This window comes from Pseudochaenichthys georgianus, chromosome 13 (assembly GCF_902827115.2).
Source record: "Pseudochaenichthys georgianus chromosome 13, fPseGeo1.2, whole genome shotgun sequence".
Lineage (NCBI taxonomy): Eukaryota > Metazoa > Chordata > Actinopteri > Perciformes > Channichthyidae > Pseudochaenichthys > Pseudochaenichthys georgianus.
Window position 1 is genome coordinate 34,557,499 of NC_047515.1, and position 25,672 is coordinate 34,583,170.

The window sequence follows — 25,672 nt, forward strand, 5'->3', positions numbered from 1 at the left end:
ATTGTTGTATGATGAGTGTTTTAAATATTCTCTCCTTTGATGATCATATAATAGCAGCCATTGTCTCAAACGTCTAATAACTTAAACCTGGCCACAACAAAGTAACATCCTCAGCTCCACAACTCTATTATGAGCTTTCGTGGCAAACAAAAAAAGATATTACCCCCAAAAAAAATTTCATTTCATTTTGAAACAGGAGTTTGGAGCAATCTTCTGATGGGTGAAATAGCTAGGTGACCATCCAGTGGCCGGTGAGTGCACGGAGGAGTGAATAAGAGGAGTGAATAAGTGCATCCTTCACTAAGGAGCGGTTCACCTTCCCCGCGCTGCAGCTCGTACGTAGACAGGTAATGCGAAGGACGACTCTCATTACATTAGCACTGTAATGTTCTGCTGTGCTGGCTGCAGGTGGATTAGCCAGTCCGGGGACAATCCTCTTAAACAAGTTTGCACTAAGCCACAGTGAGAGCCTGGGTGCTCCAGCTCTCTATTCCTCAGGATGTGTCCTTCTGTCTATCCTTCCTCTGGTTTCCTTCCTTTGTCACATCTTTCCTTCTCTTCCATTCTTTCAGGTCTTTTTATCCACCTGCCTGTTGGCCTCGCGAAAAAGAGTCTTGATCTCCTCAGTCACCATTTCCTGCCAGTTGTCCCTAGGAGATGCAGACGGTGGAGTTAAGACCGATATTGGGTTTTACAGAGACACTTGAAGGCATGCCACAAGAAACACAAAAACACAGTAGAATAAATGAGTTAGTCACAGTAAAAACGAGTGAAACAAACAAAGAGGGCTTTCCCCAATCTGCTTAAGAAGATGTAGAAGGTGATAAGATCAAGAGATTATTGAGACTAATACAGCACAGAATAAATGAGAGAGGTCAGACTCAGGCGTCGTTTCTGGTCACATCCAACTGACACAGCCACATTTCCACAACACAACACCGGCTGCCATGCAGGTCTCTAACCTCCTGCGTTTGGACTGAGAGAGTCAAGCCTTTTTCTCAGCTTTCTTTCTCTTGTACTCAGCTATATCCTCAGGGTTCAGACCGTGGCTGTCTTCCCTGAAGTAACATTCAGATAGTTATAATTTGCATCATCGAAAGTGGATCAGAGGCAGCAGGCAGACATGGATTGATAACATTAATGAAACGTAACATCCAAATTGGCAATTTCAACTTGGGGACAGGTAATCATTTTGGGATTTTGTATACATTTACTTATTATCTTAGAATGAAGCCATACAAAAGGTGAAAGAAGTAACAACATTTGAATGTCTTACCCCGGTTTGATCTCTGGCGGACTTGGCAAAGGCTTTGTAAAGTTTGTTTTCCCTACAAGCCAGTATGTCTCTTCAATACCTTTACCCTAAAAAACAAACGAGAACACATGGATTTATAGGTCTCCTTCCAAATATTTGTCCACATACCAAACACTGAGGTTACATATTTGTAAAATGCCACGTTACCTTCAGCTCTGTCTTGCCTCTCACATCTATTTTATAACCTTCATTTAGAGAATGGAGGATTTTCACAGTGTTCATGTTAACATGGATTCTATAAGCTGAGGGACAAAGAGGAGGGAAGAAGTTATTACACTATTGCAAAACATGAAACTACACAACTAAATGTGTGCCCAGGAAACTCACGCAGCCCAGTGGATTCCATACGGGACGCAGTGTTGACGGTGTCTCCAAAAAGGCAGTACCGAGGCATCGTCAGACCGACCACTCCAGCAACACAGGGCCCTGAAACACGACAAAGATAATCAGAAAATAATGTATTCATCCCACGTGCTTATCGAGTGTTAGAACAATAACAATGTGAAGAATCTCACCTGAATGGATGCCTATGCGTATCCTGACGGGCACGTTTGGCATGTGCCGCATTTGGAAGGTTCCCACCGAGCTGAGAATGTTCAGGGACATGTTGGCAATCTCAGCAGCGTGCTTGTTGCCATTTCTTTTGGGCAAACCAGATGCTACCATGTAAGCATCCCCAATGGTCTCCACCTAGATATTATCAACATATTTATTCAGTTATGTTATACACATAAGACTGTAACATTCCTGAGCTCTTTGAAGCACAGTCAAAAGTATTTTATCCCACTGTACAGTATTTTATTTGACATTCTCCATCATATTTGAAATGAAGTAGTTTACTTATTTCTGCATTTTTCTTGCACCGTTGTGTCACTTATGTCTCATTGAATGTCCTGTATGTTGCACTGTTGGGAAAGCCTGGGAGTTTCCATTGCCAACAACCACGCTGTGACTTTTGTGCGTTTGACAATAAAACCTTTAAATCTTAGTTTTTGAATCAGTGTTTGGACTGTAGACACAAGCTGTTGAATTGCATGTTAACACTTAAATGACCCTTATAAATATCGAGCATGTTTTCTGACCTTGTAGACATCATGGTTGCTGAGCACGGCGTCAAACAGAGAGTAGAGGTCATTCAGAAGGTCGACCACCTCGATGGGATCACTGAGCGAGGAGATGGTGGTGAAACCTACAATGTCGCTGAAGTAGATCGTCACCTGGTCGAAGTACTCTGGCTCCACTGTGGCTCCGGTCTTCAGGGCCTCGGCCACAGATCTATAGACGGGCAGAACAGTGACAAGAAACAGATAGTCAGTTGTTTTATCTCAAAGGGGCCCGAGTATGCTTTTGGGGTTTTCCCTTTCCTGTTATTCTTTGTGAATGTAAATGGTTTGCAAAGGGTAACATTTCTAAAATGCATCGAAAGGGACTCCTTTGTTTACTTCCTGAACATATTGACATCACTGACAGCACACTGCGCGACATCTCTACACTCTAAAAACGAACTCAGGCGACCTTTCACCTCCACTTAATTAAATGCATGGTTGCAAGATAAAAATGTGAGTTAATTGATTTAGATAAACATTTTAAGTTGCACACATTAATTTATAAGTTGTGTTGACGTAATAATGTTGGTAATTACATCAACTTAATATTGTGTGTAATTTTAACTCTGATTTCTGCGTTAATTGACTTAAAACTAAATTCAAGTTGTAGTAAGTTATGCAAGTGGCTCGATAACTGCATTGTTCTACACCTTGAGGTAAGGATTTCAAGTCCACTCCCACTTAACATGCCTGGACAAGTTCCCACAGTTAAGACAAATAGAAATATACAAAGGACATTTTAAGGTGAGTGTCATCTTTTGTCATTCAAATACAGTAGATAGCCTTGTAGTTGCACTGTATAGGCAAATTGCTGTTTGACCACAATTAGCAGCCTTTGAACTGTGAATAGTTCTGTGAGAGGATACAAAGCAGTAGAGGCTACTGTGAGAGTAAAAATACTTTGGTTACTATTGTGATATCGCTTTTTATTCAAAATGAATCTCGGTGAAGCAGACCAAGGACATGCTTCTTGAGGTAGGATCGTTATTTAGAGATGTCATTGAAATGCAAGTTGTTGGCAGTCACCCATTCAGAATATATTCATTTAGGTAATTTCTCTTTTTTTCCTTTTTTCAAAAATAGCACAATACAATTGAAGTACGCAGAGAACTATAGCCATCCACTGCCTTGTCGTGTACCTTGGAGAAAAGGAAGAGGACCTTTTCAAGGAGTTTAGCGGCGTAATTAAAAATCTTGAAATAAAATAAAATCCACGGGCACAGGACAAAAGCACTGCTCTCTGTCAGTTACATTTTGAAGCATATTGCACTTTTGGTCACGCCCCAATCACTAGTATCTTAGCAACGTTCAGCATGGATAGGTGATGACAGCAATGGCATGGGAAAAGGATTGTGTAACATTTGAAAAGTGTCTTCTGCTCTTCACTTACCCAGTTCCCATATTGTATGGAACCTGCGTAAAAGATGAGAAGGTACACTAAAACTTGCACGGTTGTGATTGACAAAATCTGTCCACATGCATTGAAACACTAGGCAAAGTACTCAAAAGCGCATCTGTGTGTCTTCAGGACCACATTGCCATGACGACACACACATGCAGACTCAATAGGTGAAAACAATACCAGCGTTACTTTAGAAGCTGGTAATAATGGCTCTGAATTCGCTAAGAGTGACAGTTTAAAAAGTATGTAATTAATTACCTAATTCATTATCTCTTATGCGCTAACTTATTATTTAATATGCTTCAAAAGGACATGAATATCGCCTTCATCAGTGACCGGTCCACCCCAGGATCTGACCATACGATGGCAACCATCGTGGTCGAGGGAAACAAATGAATGAGCAAGCAATCTGCGTTAAATGTGTTCATACTGTTTGAAATAATGACTGTCGGCAGTGATAATAATAATTCCTTGCATTTATTATAGCGCTTTTCCAGTGCTCAAAGCGCTTTACAGATACACATTACACATATACATATTTTTTTATATACATGCAATGGTCACTGTGGATAATACCCACAGGAGCAAGTTCAGGTGAAGTGTCTTGCCCAAGGACACACCGGCTTTACAGACACAGCAGCGGAGGGTTTCACCCCTTGATCTGATGATCATTGCACAGCGCACTGCGCCACACTGTCCATTTTCACGCCTCGAAGTCATCGAGGCGCTTTTACAAGTACACATTGATATTATACATGTACTGTGGACAATACCCACAGGAGCAAATCCGGGTGAAGTGTCTTGCCCAACGGCCTGACGCAGTGGCGGCAGGAGCGGGTTTCGAACTGGAGTTCCCCAGCACCCCCCTTGATCTGATGATCAGATGCACAGCCCACTGCGCCACCCGTCCCGTGGAAACATCTTCGTTACATCTTTTGTAAAATGGATGTGTGTGATCTGCAGATTGGTGGCCATTGAGATATTGTTTCTGTAGTTTTACAAAAACTTTACATATTTTACACATTTGGCACTGGTTTTAAATATGCAAAGGCCTCTAACTTCGATGTGATGGCAGCATGTATTTGCTGTGTCCCCATTTCCCATGGTAATATGGCTAATGGGTTTATTTATTATTTGTGGGGCAATTTAAATTTGTGTTATTCATCTTTTTTTTCAAGATTTAAATGAAGCTCAGCGCAAGTTCTTTCAGGAAGACTGGGTATACATTCACTCCGCAGCTGCATATAATCAGCTCATCACAGGCGTCTCTTTAACCTATTACATTTCACCTCATTATCCAGCAGCCAATCACCGTGCTGCAGCCAAACTATAACATGGTTCTCCTCTCTCCTGCAGTCAGCTGTGATGTCAGGTGTTCATGCACCTTATCATATGGCATGTGTCAATACATGTTCAAACTAAATGAAGTCTCTCCTGATTGAAACATCATGTGTTGAGATAAACAACTGCAGTTCAAATTTAAAAGTGAATTGCCTAATATTTTTGTTGTGGAATCAATTAATTTCTTTCTTTAAAGGCAAAAACATGAAAAAGCTAAGAAAAAAACTATTGAATACAATATATTTGGAGCAACTTAATTTCTAAATGGTTGTCAACTTAAACACATGTGTTCACAATGATGGTAATTAAGTACATACAACTTAAAATTCCTTTTAAATCATACGATAAAACAGGTTGGAACAACTTAATATTTGGAGTAATCAACTTAAAAACTTGTATTCCCGAATGAGGGTAATTAAGTACATACAACTTAAAATTCCTTTTAAATCATGTTGTAAAACTAGTCGGAACAACTTAATCTTTTGAGTAATCAACTTCAAAACTTGTGTTTATGCTACCAATATTAAGTAAGTGGTCATTAAAAACACCTCTGATTGTAGAGGAAAAGCCTTCTCCCCTAACTCAAATAACTTTGTTGCTTTAAGACAATTTCATTAGAAGTTGTCTTAACTCAATACACATCGATGCAAACTGTTGCGTTGATTTTCTTTGTTGAGCCAAGGCATTTGTTTTTAGAGTGTATGCAGGTGACCAATCACAACAGAGCCGGACAGTTAACCAATCAGAGCAGACTGGGCTCTGGTTTCAGACAGAGGGTGAAAAGAGGTGCTGCAGCACAGGTAGTATGAGAAAAATAAAGAGCTTTTTGAACATTAAAGCATGGAGACATGTCTTAGTAGAGGCACAACATACTGATATGAACCTGAAAATGAGCATAATGTTTGTTTGTTTGTGTGTGTGTGTGTGTGTGTGTGTGTGTGTGTGTGTGTGTGTGTGTGTGTGTGTGTGTGTGTGTGTGTGTGTGTGTGTGTGTGTGTGTGTGTTGTGTGTGTGTGTGTACACTCACGGTGGCAGCATCTCTGACAGCAGTTTTTCTGTTCTCTGTTTCTCCGCCTCCAGCTCTTCGGTTCTCTCTCTGATGAGATCCTCCAGGTTGGAGCTGTACTGCTCCAGCATCCGCAGCATGGAGTCAATTATGTTTGTCTTCTTCCCCTTGTTGATTATCTTGAACTACTCGCAATAAAAAAACAATACAGAATCACTTTAAATGATACTCATAAAATTCTATTCTAATAACCGGCCGTAAAATAAGAAAAGTTTGATGAAGGGAATAATCTTAAGCAGTTCAAAATTCATTCTTACACAACTTGTCAATCTTCAGATCTTCATCACCCCAAATGTATCTAACCCTTACCAAGGTACATTTTCAATAATTTATAGATTAGGTTACCTAATTATGAAATGGCTTTTTCCACCTTACAAAATAAAGTGTTTGAAATCCATCTATCAATATTGTATAATTGTATTTGCTTTGTATTGTTTAACTCATAGTGACAATATGCAATTAATATTGAATTCATATTACTTTTTGTATAATCAATCTTGACATTTACCATTATTCAGGTTGAGGGTTCAAATAAGCCCAGTGTGTTTTGTGCCTCTTCCTGCACTGTACACTTTTATGTTTGTGTTCTGTTAAACTGTGCAAACCCTATAAAAATGTACCCTGTCAAAGATCTCATGAAATGTTGGTCGGCGCTCTGGTGTTTCGCTCCAGCACTGCTTCATCAGCTGGATACACTCCAGAGGTGCCTGGTCCGGGGCCACAGTGGGGCGGCACATGGGCGGGGGCTTCTTCACCTTACGTATGATCTCTAGTGAGGAGACAGAAGACATGGAACAAATCAGAATGCAGTAAAAATGTATGAAATGTTCCTCAAATCTCCACCTCATTGATCTCAAACTAATGAACAGTCCTCTCTCTTCCGTGATGGATACGCACCCTCGGGTGTCAGACCCAGCATGCAGTATGGAAGCCCTCTGACCACCACCTCCTGAAGGATGATGGAGAAGCTGTACACGTCTCCTTTGTAGGTGCCTTTGCGTGAGTTCGCATTGTCCCTTAAGAACTCTGGAGCTGTCCAAAATAACTCTTGTGGAAAAAAGAATGGACAAAGAAATAGGTTTGAAACATGATACACTGAACAAAGTGAAACATTGACTTAAATTAAATGTATTATTTCAACAAATTACACATACTAAAAGCAATTAAGTTTAAATAAAGAATATTGGTTTCAACTTAATATTATTGCGTGCAACTTACCTTATACAATTATGTGTAAATTGTTGACATAATACATTTAATGTTCTTTTTTCAGAGGGTGTGCTCTCGTACAGTATGTGCTGTAATTGTGCTTCAAGTGTGCTGTCAATTTGCTCATTAGTTTTTGTCTTTGATTATGTTTAGTAATTGTACTTGGGTTTTTGTCTGTGCTACTGCGCTCTTGTATGTTTTTGTTAATGCCATCAACCTGCCAGAAACTGCAGAGGAAGAATGTGTGTGGACAACAAATGTGCATAGCACCTTCTTAAATAAATAAAAACAAATATACATACAAGCATAAGTTAAAACATTCAAGCTCATCTTAACAGCACTTTTGAAAGGCTAATGTTGTATATTGGATAGTCATGAATAGCAGTGAGGCATTCTGTCATACCTTCAGGTGGAGGTTCTTCTAAAGGAGCTTTTTGAGCATCCAGCAGCTCGTTGAAGCCATAGTCAGTAATCTTCAGGACAAAACGCCCGTCCACCACACAGTTACGAGATTTAAGTCTGCCATGGGGGAATTCTTTGTGGTGAAGGTATTTCATACCCTGGACGCACAATATGTTTTACAATGAGGTTAACCATAGAATAAATGTCAACAAACCAATGGGGCAGTTCATCAGTGTTTACCTTGATGAGGTCGAGCAAAAGCGAGGACTTGAACATCCAGTCTAATTTGACGTCCTCTTTTCTCAGCAGGTCCCTCAGACTGCCCCGGGAGCAGTGCTCCGTCACCACCGCAAACATCGAGCAGTCCAGAAAGAACCCGAGGAACGGATTCACGTTCTCATTTCTCAGGTCTTTCATCTGAGAAAGCAGATAAGGAATTATGTTGTAATGATCCAGAAGTATGAATGAATGTTTTATTACAATAGTTAGCTACAGCACTTATTACTACTGGAACTTAGATGAGGACATGCTTCTCTACCTTTGTGAAAATCCTGGTGGTGCTCTGCTTCACTTCTTTGAACTGACCCTTCTTAAATTTCCTCAGCCACACCCAGTCGCCCTGGAAGAGAAGTCATGTGTTTGCAGTGGGATCCACTTCAGTGTTTCACATTTTTTACATATGGTTTTATTGACTGCAAAACGTTTTAAACTCTTTTAGACAAAATATGTATTTTACTACTAAAAAACAAACATTTACTGCTGCCTGTTCATTCATCCATCCACATTTCATGTGAGTATCTGGGACGTACTGTTGTGATTCCTGATTTAAAACCACTTTAAATCGTGCACAATATTTGAGAGGACAAGAACTAAAGCCAAATTAAATCTTCACTAACCTAGAACAAATAGTCAAACCTAACCTCAACCTTCCTCAAAAATTGATTTAAACATAAATCAATGACACATTAAAACCAAGTGTCGAATGGGTTGTCTGTCTTAAAAACATGGCAAGAGTTGTGTCATTGTAGAATGTCCTATAAGAGTTAACGGCCCAGACATTAGCTTTAGCAGGACAACGTCACATACAGGTTGAAGCAGCAGGAGGAATGACTCTCAGTGTTACATACCTCGTACACGGCTACATTGGTGGTCTCATGAGTGGTTGTCTGTAAGCTGTTAACAGAGTGTGAGCGGTCTCCAGTTTTCTCCTCTATAGCACTCTTTGAGTCGCCTAGATCTTCTAAATTAAGTTTCTGAGGGAAATAAAACAACAGTGGAATATTTTATGGAATGAGTACCATCCTGAAACGTTTAATTCAATGTGATATGTCTACTTAGTATAATGCAGAAAACACATGGAAAAGAGATTTGCTGATGCTTACCTTGTTGCTTGGCTGAGGATCGATAAACGTGAGATCTTCCAAAGTCAGAAGTATCCGATTAGGACCTTTGAGCAGTCGGATTTGTTGGAGTCTCCTCCTGTAAATTAGATCAAGAAAAAAATAAATGAATTGGTACAAAAGGAGGTAGCGGGATTCATAAGTCTAACTCAGGATTCTCTTATCTTCAGAGCGAAGACAGATAACCAAAATAAATGCACCTTCTTATGTGAGATCTACTTCTAGTATCCTGTCGGCAAAAAGTACTTGGATATTAAATAAGGGTCAGGATTATCAGCAATACACTTTGGGAAAATAAGTTAATTTGATTTCAACAGTATTTATAGATGTTTTGGTTATTCTGCTTTCTTTTGCCAAATATGATTCTCTACCTTTTGTTTTTGTTACTATTTTTCTATACCCTTTTCATGCTCAAGCATCTACACAGAACATCCATTATTGTGCACACCAAATGATGATGCAAAATATCTCCATATCAAATGTGTGGGATGCAGCTGAAGAAAAGCACAGGAGAGGAACACTGCTACTTGTTTGCTTTAAAAGAAGAACCTATATCTATCTACAGGCTGTACCTGATGTAAAGACCAATAAGGAGCCCTCCAACAGCCAAAGACAAGATGACAGCAAACACCACTATGATGTAGGTGACCTCCACACCTGGGGATGACAACAGGTAACTTGATGTTGGGGGAAAAGCATGGAGTAGATGCAACTGTGAAGGGCTTGAGAAACCACACATCCATACATCATTCACATTAACACACACACACGCACACACACACACACACACACACACACACACACACACACACACACACACACACACACACACACACACACACACACACACACACACACACACACACACACACACACACACACACACACACACACACACCACACACACACACACACACACACACACACACACACACACACACACACACACACACACACACACACACACACACACACACACACACACACACACACACACACACACACACACACACACACACACACACGCCAAAGCGAAGCCCCTTACCTCCAGTGCAGAGGATTTTTTTGTCAAACCAGCAGCTTGAATCAGATGGCGGAGGATATCCTCCAGGATAGTGAATGGAATTGCCAGCAAAACTAAGCACTCTGGACTTAAGGTCCAACAGAAAGGTCTGGTAGAGCTGGCTCCCAATGCCGTCAGAGTCCAGGATGACGTACTTGGTCAGAACGTCCCCAGCAGCGTCCACCGTGATCCTCTGGTTGAAGCCGGTGAAGTTTGTGTTCTTTTTGAAGTACGCCAGGTTGACTCCTGACAGCAGCTCTCCTGCCTTCCTGATATTGTGGATGGACTTGGCCACCAGGTAGATGCTGTTATAGATAGTTCCAAATAGTGGGTTAACCTGCAAGAAAAGACATGATGTGTTAAGCATTATATTTCAACTACTTTATATCACCCCCTCATGAAATGTTGAGCAGTACATTGTCGCAGTCTGTTTGCTAACATGCAGTGGTGTTATGTAACTAGGTACATTTACTCAAGTACTGTATTAAAGTCACATTTGAGAGATTTTTAGCTAATTTGTACTTTTACCCTATACAATTCAGAGGTAAATGGTGTACTTTTACTCCACTACATTTATTTAATACCTTTAGTTACTTTGCACATTTGCATTAATAATGACAAATATAAACAACACTTTAAAAGGACTTTAGTTACACTTTGAGTAACATTCACAAGCCACCCTGCAGAGTACAAAGCTGCACCTTTACCGGCTTTGAAAGAAACATGAATGCCTCCATAATTATAATCAAAACATACAATATGTGGGTCATTCCAGAATTGGGGGACATTTCATGTCCCACATATAACAAATCAAATAATCCATGCCAAAAAAGCTAAAACATGCACGTGTTTTGTTACATATACTTGCCTTGAGACAATGTGCATATAAAGTTGTAGAAAAAGTGGTTTCAAAATCATATTTAAAATATCAAATAGCTCTCGGACATCCCCTAAAATGGCCTTTTTGTTGGTATTATTCTATTGATATATGTCTCTTGTAATGGTAAAATCAATTTGTTAAATCACAAACACATTTTAAATAACAGTAATTTTGCACAGAAGGTGTGTCCCTCAACATGCGTGCAACCCTGTTACCCAAACCTTTTTAGCTTGGTAGAGGAAGTGACACATGACACAGTGGAAAGGACACCAGCAAGCCATGTGCTACTACCATGGGTAGACCAAAACTAAGTCCTCTCTTTTATTTTTTATATATTTCCAATCTTGTCACTCTTGCAGGAGTGTGGCACTCATACAAACGCAACCCTGTTACTCACATTATGAGACTAAAACAAATACATTTCAAATGTATCTTTCTTTAGTTAAATATCTAAGTGTGTCCATTCCTTGACAATAGCATTACATTGTGCAGCTAGCATTAATTCCTGAGGTAAAAGCCTGCAACCCTGTTACTATAATTAGAGTAACAGGGTTAATTCTTCATTGGAAAATATATATAAAACGAACAACATCAAACAACATTTCTGTTGTCCTGAGTATTTATTTGTCTAATTTATGTCATGATCTACAATCAAATGTTATGTAGCCATTTAAACCTGTTACCTTACGCAAACCTGTTACTCTAATTTCAACCCTGTTACTATAGCCTATCATTTTTTCTATTAAAATAATAAGATTAAACCAGTTTGATCCAAAAATGACATGAGTATTTAATGTATATTTGCCTTTCTTTACTTAAAGGTAGGAGTTTGAGAAACCAGCTTGAGATACACTTTGTTATATTCCATGGAATGCTCTTAACATCCCGATAGCAATGAAAAAGTGCTTTGACAAAAAATCCATAAAAAAACGTCATCTGTGGAAGCCGTAGTACTGTCAAAAGCACGACCAATCATCTGAGCCGCCCCGGCTAAAATAACTGGATGGCCTACCTGCCTGTCAGCCTTCCAGTTTGATGCCTTAGTTGGGCAAATCACTTTTTTTGATGGTTTATTATCTGTTTTTCCTAAATACAATAAAAATAAAAGGTTTATTTTTCAAAAATGTTGTTGTCTAAATTGTTCTCCAATTCTGGAATGACCCATGTGTCAAATAAGTGTCACATTTGCATAATGAGCACTTTTACTTTGAATAATTAAATATACAATTCATGTGTAAAGCACTTTGCATGCCTCAGGTGCAGCTCAAAGTGCTTTAAGGCACATATCACAGGAATTTCACTTGTAACAGAGTATTCCTACATTTTCTACTTTTACTCAAGTAGGGGAGAAGGGGTTAGTTGAGCCAGTGGGTAAGTTGAACCAACCCCTGTAACCAGGCAACGCCTTATAGTTGTAATCAAGTGACCAGAAATTATGTAAGCTCCACCCATTTCTCATTGCCTGTGAAAGAGGGATACTCATTGTGGTCTGGTAAGTAAACATTTTTACAAAAAAACGTGTTTTGCTCGTCAAAGTAAACTTTCTAGATGTTAGCTATATCGGCTGTCATGTAAAAAAATGTTTATCCAGGTTTAAACACCTAATATTGTATGTTGATGTGTTGGCAGCGTATTAAACCATTTGAATCATTAAGCTAAAGATGACTCTGAATTGTAATGCTAGGCTATTTTTTCTAAAATGGTGGCTAAAGTGGTAAAGTGAACCACGGGCCTTGGGGTAAGTTGAGCCAGTTTTTCAATGGAGAAATGAATGAAAGTAGGCCAAGTTGATAATAAGAGCTCATTGTAGGCTACATTTAAAGTTGAATTTACCCTGTGTTTGATTGGTAAGATGTATGAAATTGTATCACCATTTGTATGATTACTTTTCGTTTTAACATGTTAAAAAAAAAATCAATCAATTCAATCGAAATTTATATTAAAAATATTTGAAAAACTAAGCTTGTATTTGGTTTGTTATTTATTGTTACCTTTAAGATTTGTTGTAGGTATGTCCATGTTTGAACAGGTATGCCCATGTTTGAACAGGTATGCCCAGGTTTGAACAGTGGTTCAATTTACCCCCTGACCTGGATCAACTTACCCCTACACTGGGGCAAGTTGAGCCACAAGACTTTTTTTTTGAAGAAGTAATATTTTCACTGCCCTTGATCAAATATTAATTATTATTATTGCCATTGATAGGAGACATCCTGAATTATAGGTGTGTGTTTTCATTTTTACTATGTGTCATTTCTCATTTCTTAGAGGACAGCTGACAGCATAACAAAAAAATGGCTCAATATACCCCACTCTCCCCTATCTGAGTAGACTACTACATATATGCTAACATGCTAGCGGTATTAGCAAACACGGCAAAAGCACAAGTTGCAACATTTGTAGTCAACTCGCTTTCAGTTAGGAGGCTGTGGTGGAAGAACAACATAAGTGAACATTTTAATAAAAAAACCAGCTGTAGATGATTAGCTTTTGACGTGGTTACTACCTGCTCAGGCTGCACGTCTAGTGTGATTTCCTGACTCCTCTTGGCGGCAGCGAATGCCTCATTGAAGGAAAAAGGCTCAGAGGCCATGGTGATGGTGAGCACAGCATCATAGGCTTCCCTCAGCCTGCTGTTGTTTTGCAGGGGGAAGAACGAGACGTTCGTGTAGGGCAGGCTGTAATGGAGGGTGTCGTAGGGCATGAAGACATACTTCCCTGAGGTCAGGCCCATTTCCTGTGCTTTGAGAAGAAAGGTAGCCTGCTGCTCCCCTCCAATGAGGACTGAGTGCATGCACATGATGATGACTGAAATAGATAAGTAACAATTATATATTGGTAGAGTGATAACATGTGTTAGCACAAGTGGAGTTTACATAATGTACTCCAAAAGTTGAAGACAAATCAGAAAGAAGGGTACTTGTGATCTATGCAAGTGGCAACACATTACCATGCAGCATTGTAGTCTGAAGTCTTATTATAGTATTCCATTTAGTTCAAGTGTTCAAGCGCGAGTGTTCAAAGTTGTTAAAAATAAGAAGTCGAGGTTCCCTGTAATTTCACTTTTCTCCCAAACTCCTCTTTTCTATCAGCTTTTTCCACTTGATTATTATTTAAAACAAACAAATTAAGCTTCTGCCCCAGTTCACCTTAACCACAAGGTGAAATCTGCAGTGTCAAATGGCATTATTTTCTCTTTAATCTCACTAGTACTCGATACTCTCGCAAGGCTGTTTTTGTTGCACTCATGCCAATGAAGCATGTTTGGAATGATAAGCCTATTAAAGAGGATGTGTTGCCTACAGCTTGAAAGGGAGAAAATCCTGGTGGGGAAAATCAAAACAGATGATGGTTTGATGTTTTGCAGTTCAGCCAGGAGTTCACCTGTGATTTAATACCTGCTCCCCATGTTTTTATATTACTATCTCTTTTTGTAAAAACGACTACGACTGCATATAATAACATTTTAATATATTATTCTACTTTTTAATCATCTGGTATCACCTTAACATATACAGTCTCACATGTTATAATTTCTAGCTCCTGTATTAATGTCAGCATAGACTCACCCCTGATTTCTCCTGCTTCCTGGATTTTCCTCAGTGTGCTCTCCATCTCCGTCTCGTTCATGCCAATGGATGTAACCAGGCCAACAGGAAGCCCCTCACGTCTGAGAGCAGTAGCAACTCTCGCAGCAGTGTCCCTCCATATATCCTCATTGGATGAGATCACCACAACACTGGCCCACCTAAAGTATTTCAACACGATGAACAGCACCTCAGAGGGAAAAGGTACTGTCCTGGAAAAGGTCGGGTATCCCATGACCCAGTCCAGCTCATAGTTAACACAGCCATACGAGAATATGGCCTTATCCCAGTTCTTGGAAAGCAGAGAAGCGGCAACACAGTATCCCGGGTTTGTGGGGCCAATAAACACATCCGCCTTGTTCTCATTGTAAATAAATGCAGTGAGAGCTGTGGAGGTTTCGCAAGGTTCCTGGAGAATGATAAAGTCCAGTTTAAGGCCTAGATCCAGATTGAGGTCTCCGTTTATCCTGTTTACAGCGAGCCTTGCGGCTGCAGCCGGCAGAGCCCTGTTCTGCACAGGGTCGCAATTCCAAGGCCCCAGGACCCCCACTTTGAATATTAAACAGCGGACACAACAAGGGAATGTCAATACCCCGAGGAGGACCCATAACAGAAAGTTATAAAAGGGCAGTGTCGTAAAAGTTGGTCTGCTTTTAATTACTGGCATACATGGATGGTTGGACTCCCACAGTGCCCCTCTGAAAGGTGGATGAATATTTTGCATTGTCCTTCCAGGATGTCCAAGATAATGAATCTTCATGTTCACTAATGAATTAACAGTGACACCTGCAAAACAGGCAAAGATAAAAGTATTTCTAATTCTTAAACAAATGGCTATAGTAAGTCGTGAATGGCGGATTTTAAACAAATGGACCACCTACCATTTATCTAGTGCCATCAGGTCAGTTTCAGGTTCCAATGAGGCATTCACACACCTGTTCCCAAGGTTCTGCTTTTCTGATTCCAAATATTCTGAATTAGCTATTGATCCCGAGCATCCACGGTGTTGCTCCGCTGAAGACACAGCCAATTCATTGTGTTTGGATTATCAGCTGAAAGTGACAGGCTGCAGGCAGAGGGCTGCGCGGTGCGTCTGTCGCGTTTAGAGACAACTTCAGCACCCTGGAGAGCTACTTATGTCCCGCAGTCAGCGCCTCTGAAGGCTCCTGAGCGTTTCCACAAACACTTCTGTTCACGGGAAGCATGTCTGAAGAAAGACAGATCAAATCCCATCCAGCCCCTAGGGGTTCCTTACCATCACAAACATAAATATCCAATTGAAAATTGAAATGCGAATCGAACTTTGAGCGAACTTCCCTAAGAAAAAAAAAGTATATTTAAAATTGGGAAAACATTTGATTGATTGTCAATATATAAAGCCAGTGTCAGCTACAAGCCTATTCAGTCAAATCCCTTCAAAGTTACTCAGGGCTAAAACGTAGGTGTTAGCCTCTAATCCATTTTCAGTGAGGCACAATGTAAGAGGATTGACAACAGGCCTTAGTCTACTCTAAAAGCCGTGTTATCATTCAGGCTGGAGCCACACAAGGCCTCTCCCCCTCAGTTACCATACTTATCTGGAAGTAATGTGTATTGATAATGATATTTTGATGTTCATATACTAAGTGTATATCATGGAAATACAGTTTATCCATAGCATCGACCTCCATATGCTGTTTTCGGTAAACAAACATGTCCTGATGTTCCAGGTGGGGACATTTTCTTGCCATGGAGACACCTCAGCCATACTGCATGAGGACACCTGGACCGTGCTTTAATTGGTATAATATACACGCTGTACAGCAGGCTCCAGATTAAGTGAATTAGGAGTGGTAGTAATTAAAGATAACGAAGGACCTTCCCTGCAGGTCCCCTGAGTTCTGCTGCCTGTTTTGCCTGCGTCAGTCTTTTCAGCTCTTTTTCAAAAGACGCCACCAGGTAAAGCAACCTTGCCTGACAAATGAGTCACAAACAAATGGTTGCCACGACATCAACAGTGGGTGATGGTGTAAAAGACAAACTATGGACTGGGTGAATTATATACCAGAACCAAAGCCTGGATCAAGCGCATGTCAGTGATTATACATTAGATATTTGATTGTATTATTCCATTATAAGGTGATAGGGTAAACCACTATTACATATAGTCTACAACTCACTATTCATTTTTTATGTAAAGTCAAACATAGGTTTACATGTATTTCATATAAGAGTAGTTTACTAGGATTACATTTAACGAAAGTGGTATTAGTATATTAAATATAAGGTATTTATTGTCATTAGTGTCACATTTGTACAAAATCAATCAACATACTGTAAGTATTCAAAAAGCAGTCTGTCTTTCAGATTACTTAAAGCTTTGTCGCCCGCATCTCACACTCTCCCTCATTCTCAAATGCAATTCCGTTTCTAGTGACACATAGCAATGCATTTATATGCCTTCACTCCTTTTAATCTTTGTTCATTTTTGTATTGCTTAAGTAAACTGCCATATCACATTTCCCTTTTTATTGTTGCTTGAACAGTATGAATTGTATGTGGTTCTGTGTATGGTGAGTTTATTTGCCAGTGCCAAAGACACATCATGTATCAATTTAATGGACAATAAAGTATCTTGAATCTGAATCTGAACCCAGTAATGTTACATGCAGTAAACAAAAACAAAAACCAACCCCTTTCAATTTCAATTCAGGTATAAATAACAAAAGCTTTTAAAAACCACAAGGGTAATACTTCAGTCAACATCTGACATCAGCTGCCTGCCTGCCGTGTGTGTGCGTGCGTGTGTGTGTGTGTGTGTGTGTGTGTGCGTGTGCGTGCGTGCGTTCGTTCGTGCGTGTTTGTGTGTGTTACAAAGAGTGTGTCCCATCCGACCGTTCGATCTCCTTCACCCATCTGTTTGTCTGTCATTCTCCCTGTGTGTGTGTGTGTGTGTGTGTGTGTGTGTGTGTGTGTGTGTGTGTGTGTGTGTGTGTGTGTGTGTGTGTGTGTGTGTGTGTGTGTGTGTGTGTGTGTGTGTGTGTGTGTGTGTGTGTGAATAACATAACCTTTAAGTGATTCCTGACTACTAAGGACAATGGGCCAGTAAACAAAGGTTATAGACATGATTCAGAAATACAACATTAATGTGTAACATGATACTCGAGAGAGATTTCACCTCTGTTGACCCATATTCCACGTAAGCTGATGATCTTCTTAAACATAACACCTTGACATCGCTGTCCTGCTTCAGGAATAGAGAATGATGACTCAGCACTACACATCTGATGCTGCTCTGTGCTTTGTTAGAAAATGTGAAATGAAACAACTCTCCACAAGCAAATCAAAAAGAATAATTAGGAGGGGAGGTATATTTAAAAATAACTAAATCGTATAAGTATCCACCTAACTTAGATATTAAACTCTCTCTCATCACACAGTATGGGACGGTAAGGGACATTTAAATGTAGTGTGGGCAGAAAGAGGATGATGTAATATGATATCCTCTGAATCTTAAAAAAGGATAAATGAGGACATAATTCAAAACGCATGTGAGACGTAGATAAAGACTTTTGGGAACAATATATTTTGAAGTCACTCACACTGCATATTCATATTTAAACAAAGGCCCTTTCACACACCATATCAATGAAGACTGTGAAGGTTCTTCCAGCAATTATGATGTATATGGGATTGTTCATTTGAACTCAACTTACAAAAGCTTGAGTGGCTTTGACTCTTAATGACAAAAGTCACTTTAATGACTAGATATTCAACATGATTCATGCGGTATCAGATTTAAAATCAGGTCTTTAACCCTTGTGTACAAGCAATATAAACAGCATATGGTTACTATTTGCTCTTTTACATTTCTTAGATCACATTAATGAATTAAAGTGCTACTTGTTTTTTTGCCCGCTGACCGGCTGGTCCTGTGGCTCGTTTTTTGTGTGTAACTAGCTGATGCTCAATCTCATCCTCTTCTTCAATGTCACTGTCAGACTCAGAATCCTCAGAAATGTGATCCTCACATTCTGAAACCTCTTCCTCTACATCATCATCAAATGGTTCTCTCTCTTCCAGAATCATTTGCAAGGCCCTCTGAGCAGAGAATCTGTTGGCCATCTTGATCAGTTGTGATCAGGGGCCGTTCTAGGGGGGGGGGGGGGGGGCAGGGGGGCCAGTGCCCCCCTAACACTGACCTCTGACCCCCCTGTGGCCCCCCTAACAATGAAACGTGTTTTGTTTTTTTAAATGTATATTTTCTGGTACTCGGTTTGCCAAAAACCGCAGGATTTTGTTGCTGTAATGTGAGATTGTGCAGACACCCTTATGTAAAGTAGAGATGTAACTGTTCATTGCCTTTATTTTTATATAAATATGGTGTTAGTGCAAACATTGCACTATAACTTAAGCTGAAGCTAACAGTAATAACTATAAGATCTATCTGAAATAAACAAGTGTACTGAAACAAATACCAATAACTGTATTGCCTTGTTTTCTTATGCGCAATTACTTCATACTGTCTAGTTCTCTTTTTCGTCCTGCATTTATTGTGCCCCCCTCAGAAAATAACTGGCCCCCCAGTGGCCCCCCCAGTCAAATTGGTCTAGAACCGCCACTGGTTGTGATAAGGACCCAAACTGGCGAAGCTTTTATTATTGTGTTCCGCCCCAAATTTGAAAACTTGGATAGAGTGTGAACAAAATAAAGATTGGCTCCCGCAAGACATAATGCACACACACGCACACGCACGCACGCGCGCGCACACACACACGCACACACACACACACGCACACGCACACGCACACAGAAGGCCCAGACAGGTGCACAGGACCTACAATTTCCACACTTTTGCTAGCCCCAGTGGACACGAACACCCTGTATGTAATGTAAATGTGTAGGGGGGGTTGTACAGTGGGCGGTCATTGAAAATGTGTTCTGATATATGTTCTTCACAGGAAATGAGCCAAGGCCATTGAGTGTGAGTTTGAAAAAATAATTCATCATACAATGTTTCTTTAGATAAATAATAAAAACGGGTCCCACAGACCCGGACACCACACAATTAACCTATATTTTCTGAAGATTCAACTGAAATCACAATCAGGCAAGTGCACAGATAGACCTCAAATGGGGCTTGAGCACATGCCCTTTTGCTCTCCTATTGGAGAAGTGCCCTTTTTTGAATGAACTGTTTTTACAAATCTGTATCATTATCTCACATAAAGCAAAGAAAAGGATAAACCTGTGTCTAATACACGTTATCTAATGTGTTGCTTTTTATAATTGTGTGCTTTAGTATCTTATGAAATGTGAATTATGTTATATTCATTTGTTGGCGCAGTATCTTAGCCGTACAATATCAGCATCTTCCTATTGCCTGTCATTACTGAACCATTGTTCCTGATGCATTTGATAAGGTGGTAAGAGAAAAAAGGAGGCAAGAGAGGGGCAGCATCTTTGCAGGCAGTACTGATGTATAGATCAGAGTTGGGCTATATCTGTTAGAAGAATGTACTGAAATATAATTCATATTTCTTCACGTATCATTAATAAACTGTCATGTACCAGTGTTTGAACCAACCCTAGTCATAGGTTTATTTCAATATATACATTGTATATCCCTTCAAACTGTCACACAAGTAGTTATATCAGGCATATATGTATTTAAAAGTAACAAAAAATGGCTGATTGCCTTTTTATGAATTTGGGCTCATGGCATGCCCCTCTAACTCCCTCTGCACGTGCCTGATAACAACAACAGTGAAGGTCCTGATTTAATATTAAATGTTTTATTAAAGGCTCTCTGTAGCACTGCTGCCATCTAGCGGAACATAATATATTATCCACTGGGAAAGAAAAACGTATTTACAGTGTGTAGCCTATATCTAATCTTTAAATGTAACTCCATGGATGCTGAAAACAGAATGCGTTCAACCCAGATTCAATTGGGATATTTTCAACAACACACTATTTAATAAAGAGTAACACATCAGTCAAAAAGAGCTGGTATGTTCTGTGAAGTAGGTATATTTTTCATAATTACCTTATGCCACAAACATCATATGGACATTTCTATGTACATATAACGTTTAAGTGTGCTGGAAATGACTGGCTAAATGTAAACAATCTAGAATAAAAACTGCAAGCTCATTTCTTGAGTAATTAAAAGACAGTTGTTTTTCAGACACGTAAACTCTTCAAAAATCACCAGTGGGGTCACTGCTGATGTATTTAAAGAGCCTGTGACACCATCCCAACAACTGTTGTGCAATGAAATATTGGGCTACTAGTAATCTCGAACCGTCAGTTTAAAAAAGAAAAAGCGATACCGTTCCGTTAAATATCAATAATTTCGAACATCGCGGGGAAATTCCTTCGACTCATTTTGAAGTTTTGGGGGAAGCCGGAAGTGAGTCAATGCGGGAACGCTTCGAGAGCCAAACACGGCCAAAGTGTGTTGTCATGCGTAGAAATGGTGAATTACTGAGATTAGGCACGTTGATAACGTTTTAATGAAGTTGACTACAGTATATTCATATTTGTCAGTGCTTTCATGTCAATTCGGCGACATAAACATAAATGATCGTGGTGAAGATGATGATTACATTAGGATTAAAAATCGGGAGTGAGAGCTGCTGAATTTCCTCCAGTAGGATGTGATATAAAAACAAATCGATTATTTTTGTAGTTGTAAACTCAAGTGGATGAAACTACATTTATTAGTGCTTTCATGTCAATTCGGCGAACATATGATACATTAAATGATCTTGAGGATGATGATTAAAAATCGTTTGTTTGAGCCGGTCTGCATTTCCTGATGAGAAAACAAACCGATGCTTTTTGTAGTTGTAGTACACCAACATGGATTAAACGTGTGTTTTTTTTACCACAATGTTGGGGAAATTAATGGATAAAATGCACGGATTATTATTATTATTATTATTATTCCCACTCCGATCGGGACACTAGGACCACCGTTTCCCCGCAGCGAGGCTCCCCCCGTTGACAGTTTACATGGGCTGGGTGCAGTGGCGGACTGGCCATCGGGACGAATCCCGATGGGCCGGTACCGAAGTGGGCCGGTCGGATAAGTAACTAGCACATCCCCCATAGGCGGCGCGTGAGGCTCAGGTTTGAGAAGGCTAAATAACTTCTTTTACCTGATGCTGCCCGCCTCCGGCGTCTATAGAAAAGAGATCAACTCAGTGTGCGGAGTTTAAATCTCTCAAGTCATATTACAGGATAAAGGAAATACAGTTTAAACTGCCGTATGCAGAGAAGACGCCGACGTGTCGCACTTATCATTCATATTACATCATCAATCAGATCATCGATCATATAATATCATAATATATCATATATTTCCTTATCTGAGTCAGCTTCTCCAGCCTCATCTGGCCGTACAACACTCACAGTGTCACAGACTGTATGCAGAAGTATTATTTAACACATTATGTTGACGAAACACTCGAGACAAATGTAATTAAAGTCAGATCCACTCGTGTCTTAGACGTGAACGCGCTCTCAGCTGGAGAGAGAAACCCTGGCTTGATTTACCGAGTTGATAACCAGCGTCGTAGGACCGCTTAGCGAGATCTCGTTTGTTAGTTTGTGGTTGTTAGTTTGTTTGTTACTCAAACATATCCAGGGTCTGTTGAACTGGCTTCGTAGTACAGGGCACAGGTGGCTAGCAGCGCTAATGACACAGACATTATACATTATATTTGTATTTTACCAGGATGCAGTGACACAAATATTTACATATTTACATTTACTATCTACAGCACCCGCCGCCCCTGACATCCCCCACTCCCCCCGTTGACAATTTACTAGCGGTACCGACGTGGGCCGGTCGAGAGTCCCGGGATGATTTTTAGTCCCATTCCACCACTGGCTACATGACCATATGATCGCCCATATTGACGCACCTCATCCCTAAACTTCTAACAGATACAACATAAACCGATCCTTCAGCCTCATATGAGCTCTCAGACACGTTCAACATTAACCTGTCCTCGCTGTCTGAGCTTGCTGCTGTGTGCGCCGTCGTGCGTTTACATCTGACTGTATATATATAAAGGTTTACATGCAGATGCTGGGATCCTGGACGGTGCAGCTGGAGCGCTGTGCCCGCAATGACGTCACCCATCATTTGGCGGGACTTGAAGAATCCGCGAGAAGATCCAGAAAATTGTCAACATTGAAGGCAGATTAATGGTTATCAAAGTACAAATATCCAAAATCAGTTCAGTAACGGTTTTCAACGGGACAGTATGTACTCAAATTGATGGGTTTGGATAATGGGGGAAAACCGTGTCACAGGCTCTTTAATGTCGTAGAACAAAACGTGATTTATCTCTTAAAGGTGGGGTAGGTAAGTTTCAGAAACCGGCACGAGATACACTTTTTGTTATATTCCATGGAATGCTCTTAACATCCCGATAGCAAAGAATATCTTAAGTGCTTTGACAAAAAATCTATAAAAAAAATTCACCTGTAGAAGCCGTAATACTTCAAAAAGTACAACCAATGGCCTACCTGCCTGTCAGCCTTCCATCGGGGCACAAACTTATCTCGTGCCCTCATTGGTCATGTGCGCGTTCGTGTGTGTTGGAGGAGGGGCTCTATAAGGAAGTGGCAGATTTTCTCCGTTTGTGTATTTTCAAATTCTAGCGATCTCGAGCCGGTTTCTCAAACTTACCTACCCCACCTTTAAATTGGTGTCAACCACAGACCTTATTTCGAGCTATTTTCCAAAACCCTATGTAGAAAATGCATTGCTTTTTTGACGAAGGAACCGGAAGTGCTAAAAATGCTAACTTACTTCCGGGTTTTAGGACGCGTCACTGCGATTTCTATACTTTGTGATAATATATGTTCACTTGGGTCATGTTTACCTCATCATATATCAGGTTTCTCTTTCACATGCTTCTTTCAAAGGTTTTTCATTCTCTGTTCTGCAATCTCTCTGCCTGTGCCCCTATCTTATCTTTACAGGCTTGAAGAATTCCAGACACTCATGCAATAGTATGTGTGTGTGTGTGTGTGTGTGTGTGTGTGTGTGTGTGTGTGTGTGTGTGTGTGTGTGTGTGTGTGTGTGTGTGTGTGTGTGTGTGTGTGTGTGTGCATCTGTGCATCTCTGCGTGTGTATGTGTGTGTATACGTGCGTGTGTATGTGTGTGTGTGAATACAAGTTGCTACACGTCTAACAACAAAATGTCAAAATAGGTTCCTCTTTCTATCACAGCTCAGTGTGTGACATGCCTTTTTGTAGGGAACAAAATGATCATGGTCTGTATTCTTTTATATCAAATGTTTTTTAACGCTTTTTCCAAGACCAATGCATGTGCCGCTGAGAATGCAAATATTAGTGAATTTGTGTGTATTGAGCCTACAATGGGTGTGTGCAATGATGCTGTCATGCTCTCACGAGGAAAGCAAAATGAGGGTTCAAATTAAGAGCGGAGGCCCCTTCGTGCTGTGTGAGCAGCAACAGATGTTCACCATAACTCATCACTTGACCTCTGTATTTCTGGCCCTTAGAGAATTTATTAGATTATCTCTTGTAACAGGAAGTAGCCAAATGTCTCCACAGATTAGTTTTGGCATGTGACAATAACATGTAACATGTGTTCCTATAGATTGGCTCTTCTGTGTAGAAAACTAGAATAGTGTTTGAAATTATCTAATTTCTTATTGAAAACTAATTACAAACAATGTTATCCTCATAACACATCATAATAATGAAAATATAGGTACTATAGGCTATAATCAATTACTTTACATACATCTGAAGGGTCTGTCTTAACAAAGGTTTCCACCATATTACAAGTTCCCTCGTGTAAAATAACCTTTCAGAGGGTAGCAACAGGAAAAGTCTGCGTTTCCGTTCACATAATCTTTTTAATCAGTTTCATCAAAATGTGTGTTGAGGCCAATAGAAAAAAACCGCCACCTTGTTGTGCAATACTGAATGTTAAATGTCCTTCTCATGTGGGTTTGTTTGCAATGTCTCTCCACTAGAGGGCGGATGGAGAAGCAGTGTCAGAAATACAGTCCAACACCGGAAGTTGGACGTGTTGGCCTTCAAAGTAAAAGCATAACATTGGTTAAGGACGGAGCTCAATATCTAAATAACTTTACTGCCTTGAGAAAATATTGTTTGTTTCAGTGCATATTCTTTAAAGTTACGTGTGTGTGACAAATTGAAAAAATAACCAAAAAATACTAGGCCTATTTGATTATTGATTAATGTGCTCAGCACTCCACTGTTGCAGTTTGGTTTATTTGCTCTACTTTATATACTGGGTAGCTTAACTTATTATAAAATATGATAATATACTGTATGTGTCAATTTATATGTTGTATTAAACTAAATCTGCTAAATAACTTGTAACTTAATAAGTAAATACATTTAGTGGAGTAAAAAGTAGAAAGTAGCATAATGTGAAAATTATAGAATAAAGTACAAGTAGGGCTACATACTCAATAACTAAAAAGTATTAGTTATTGAGTAAATAGTTACATAACATCAATGTTTAGTGGTATGAGCATCAAAACACAATATTGACAAACGTCATTGCGCAAGTTGGTAGCTACAACAGAGCAACTGCAAACAGCCTGGCTAATAATTGTATTTAATGATAAATCACGGTATGAACGAAACTGATGGATATCATCAAACCTTTCACAATGTAATGATTATGTAATATTAATGTATTTTGTTGCCTACATAACAATATTGTCAATATCCTGACCTGACATCAAAAGCACCCTGGCAACGGTAGCCGAGGAAACAATACAAATGTGATTGAATAGAACCAAAGCATTTGTATCAATAGGCTGCATTTGTAGCATTTTATTTTGGAAAGCATCAACAGGAAGTGGTCTTAATTTGGACGCTGGGGTGGCTTGAC

General features: G+C 39.8%; 1 protein-coding gene across 1 annotated transcript; it reads right to left on the reverse strand.

Annotated features, from left to right (window-relative positions):
* Positions 1-568: 568 nt before the first annotated feature.
* On the reverse strand, positions 569-15,495 carry gucy2f (guanylate cyclase 2F, retinal). The gene is made up of 18 exons (XM_034096918.1): positions 14,754-15,495; positions 13,691-13,992; positions 10,287-10,641; positions 9,814-9,898; positions 9,224-9,320; positions 8,969-9,094; positions 8,380-8,460; positions 8,082-8,258; positions 7,843-7,999; positions 7,128-7,277; positions 6,851-6,999; positions 6,192-6,355; positions 2,398-2,590; positions 1,831-2,005; positions 1,643-1,741; positions 1,463-1,557; positions 1,277-1,362; positions 569-650 (listed from the first exon to the last, which is right to left on the reverse strand). Exons 1-18 carry the CDS (start codon positions 15,493-15,495, stop codon positions 569-571), a joined length of 3,315 nt encoding a protein of 1,104 aa, XP_033952809.1.
* Positions 15,496-25,672: the final 10,177 nt, after the last annotated feature.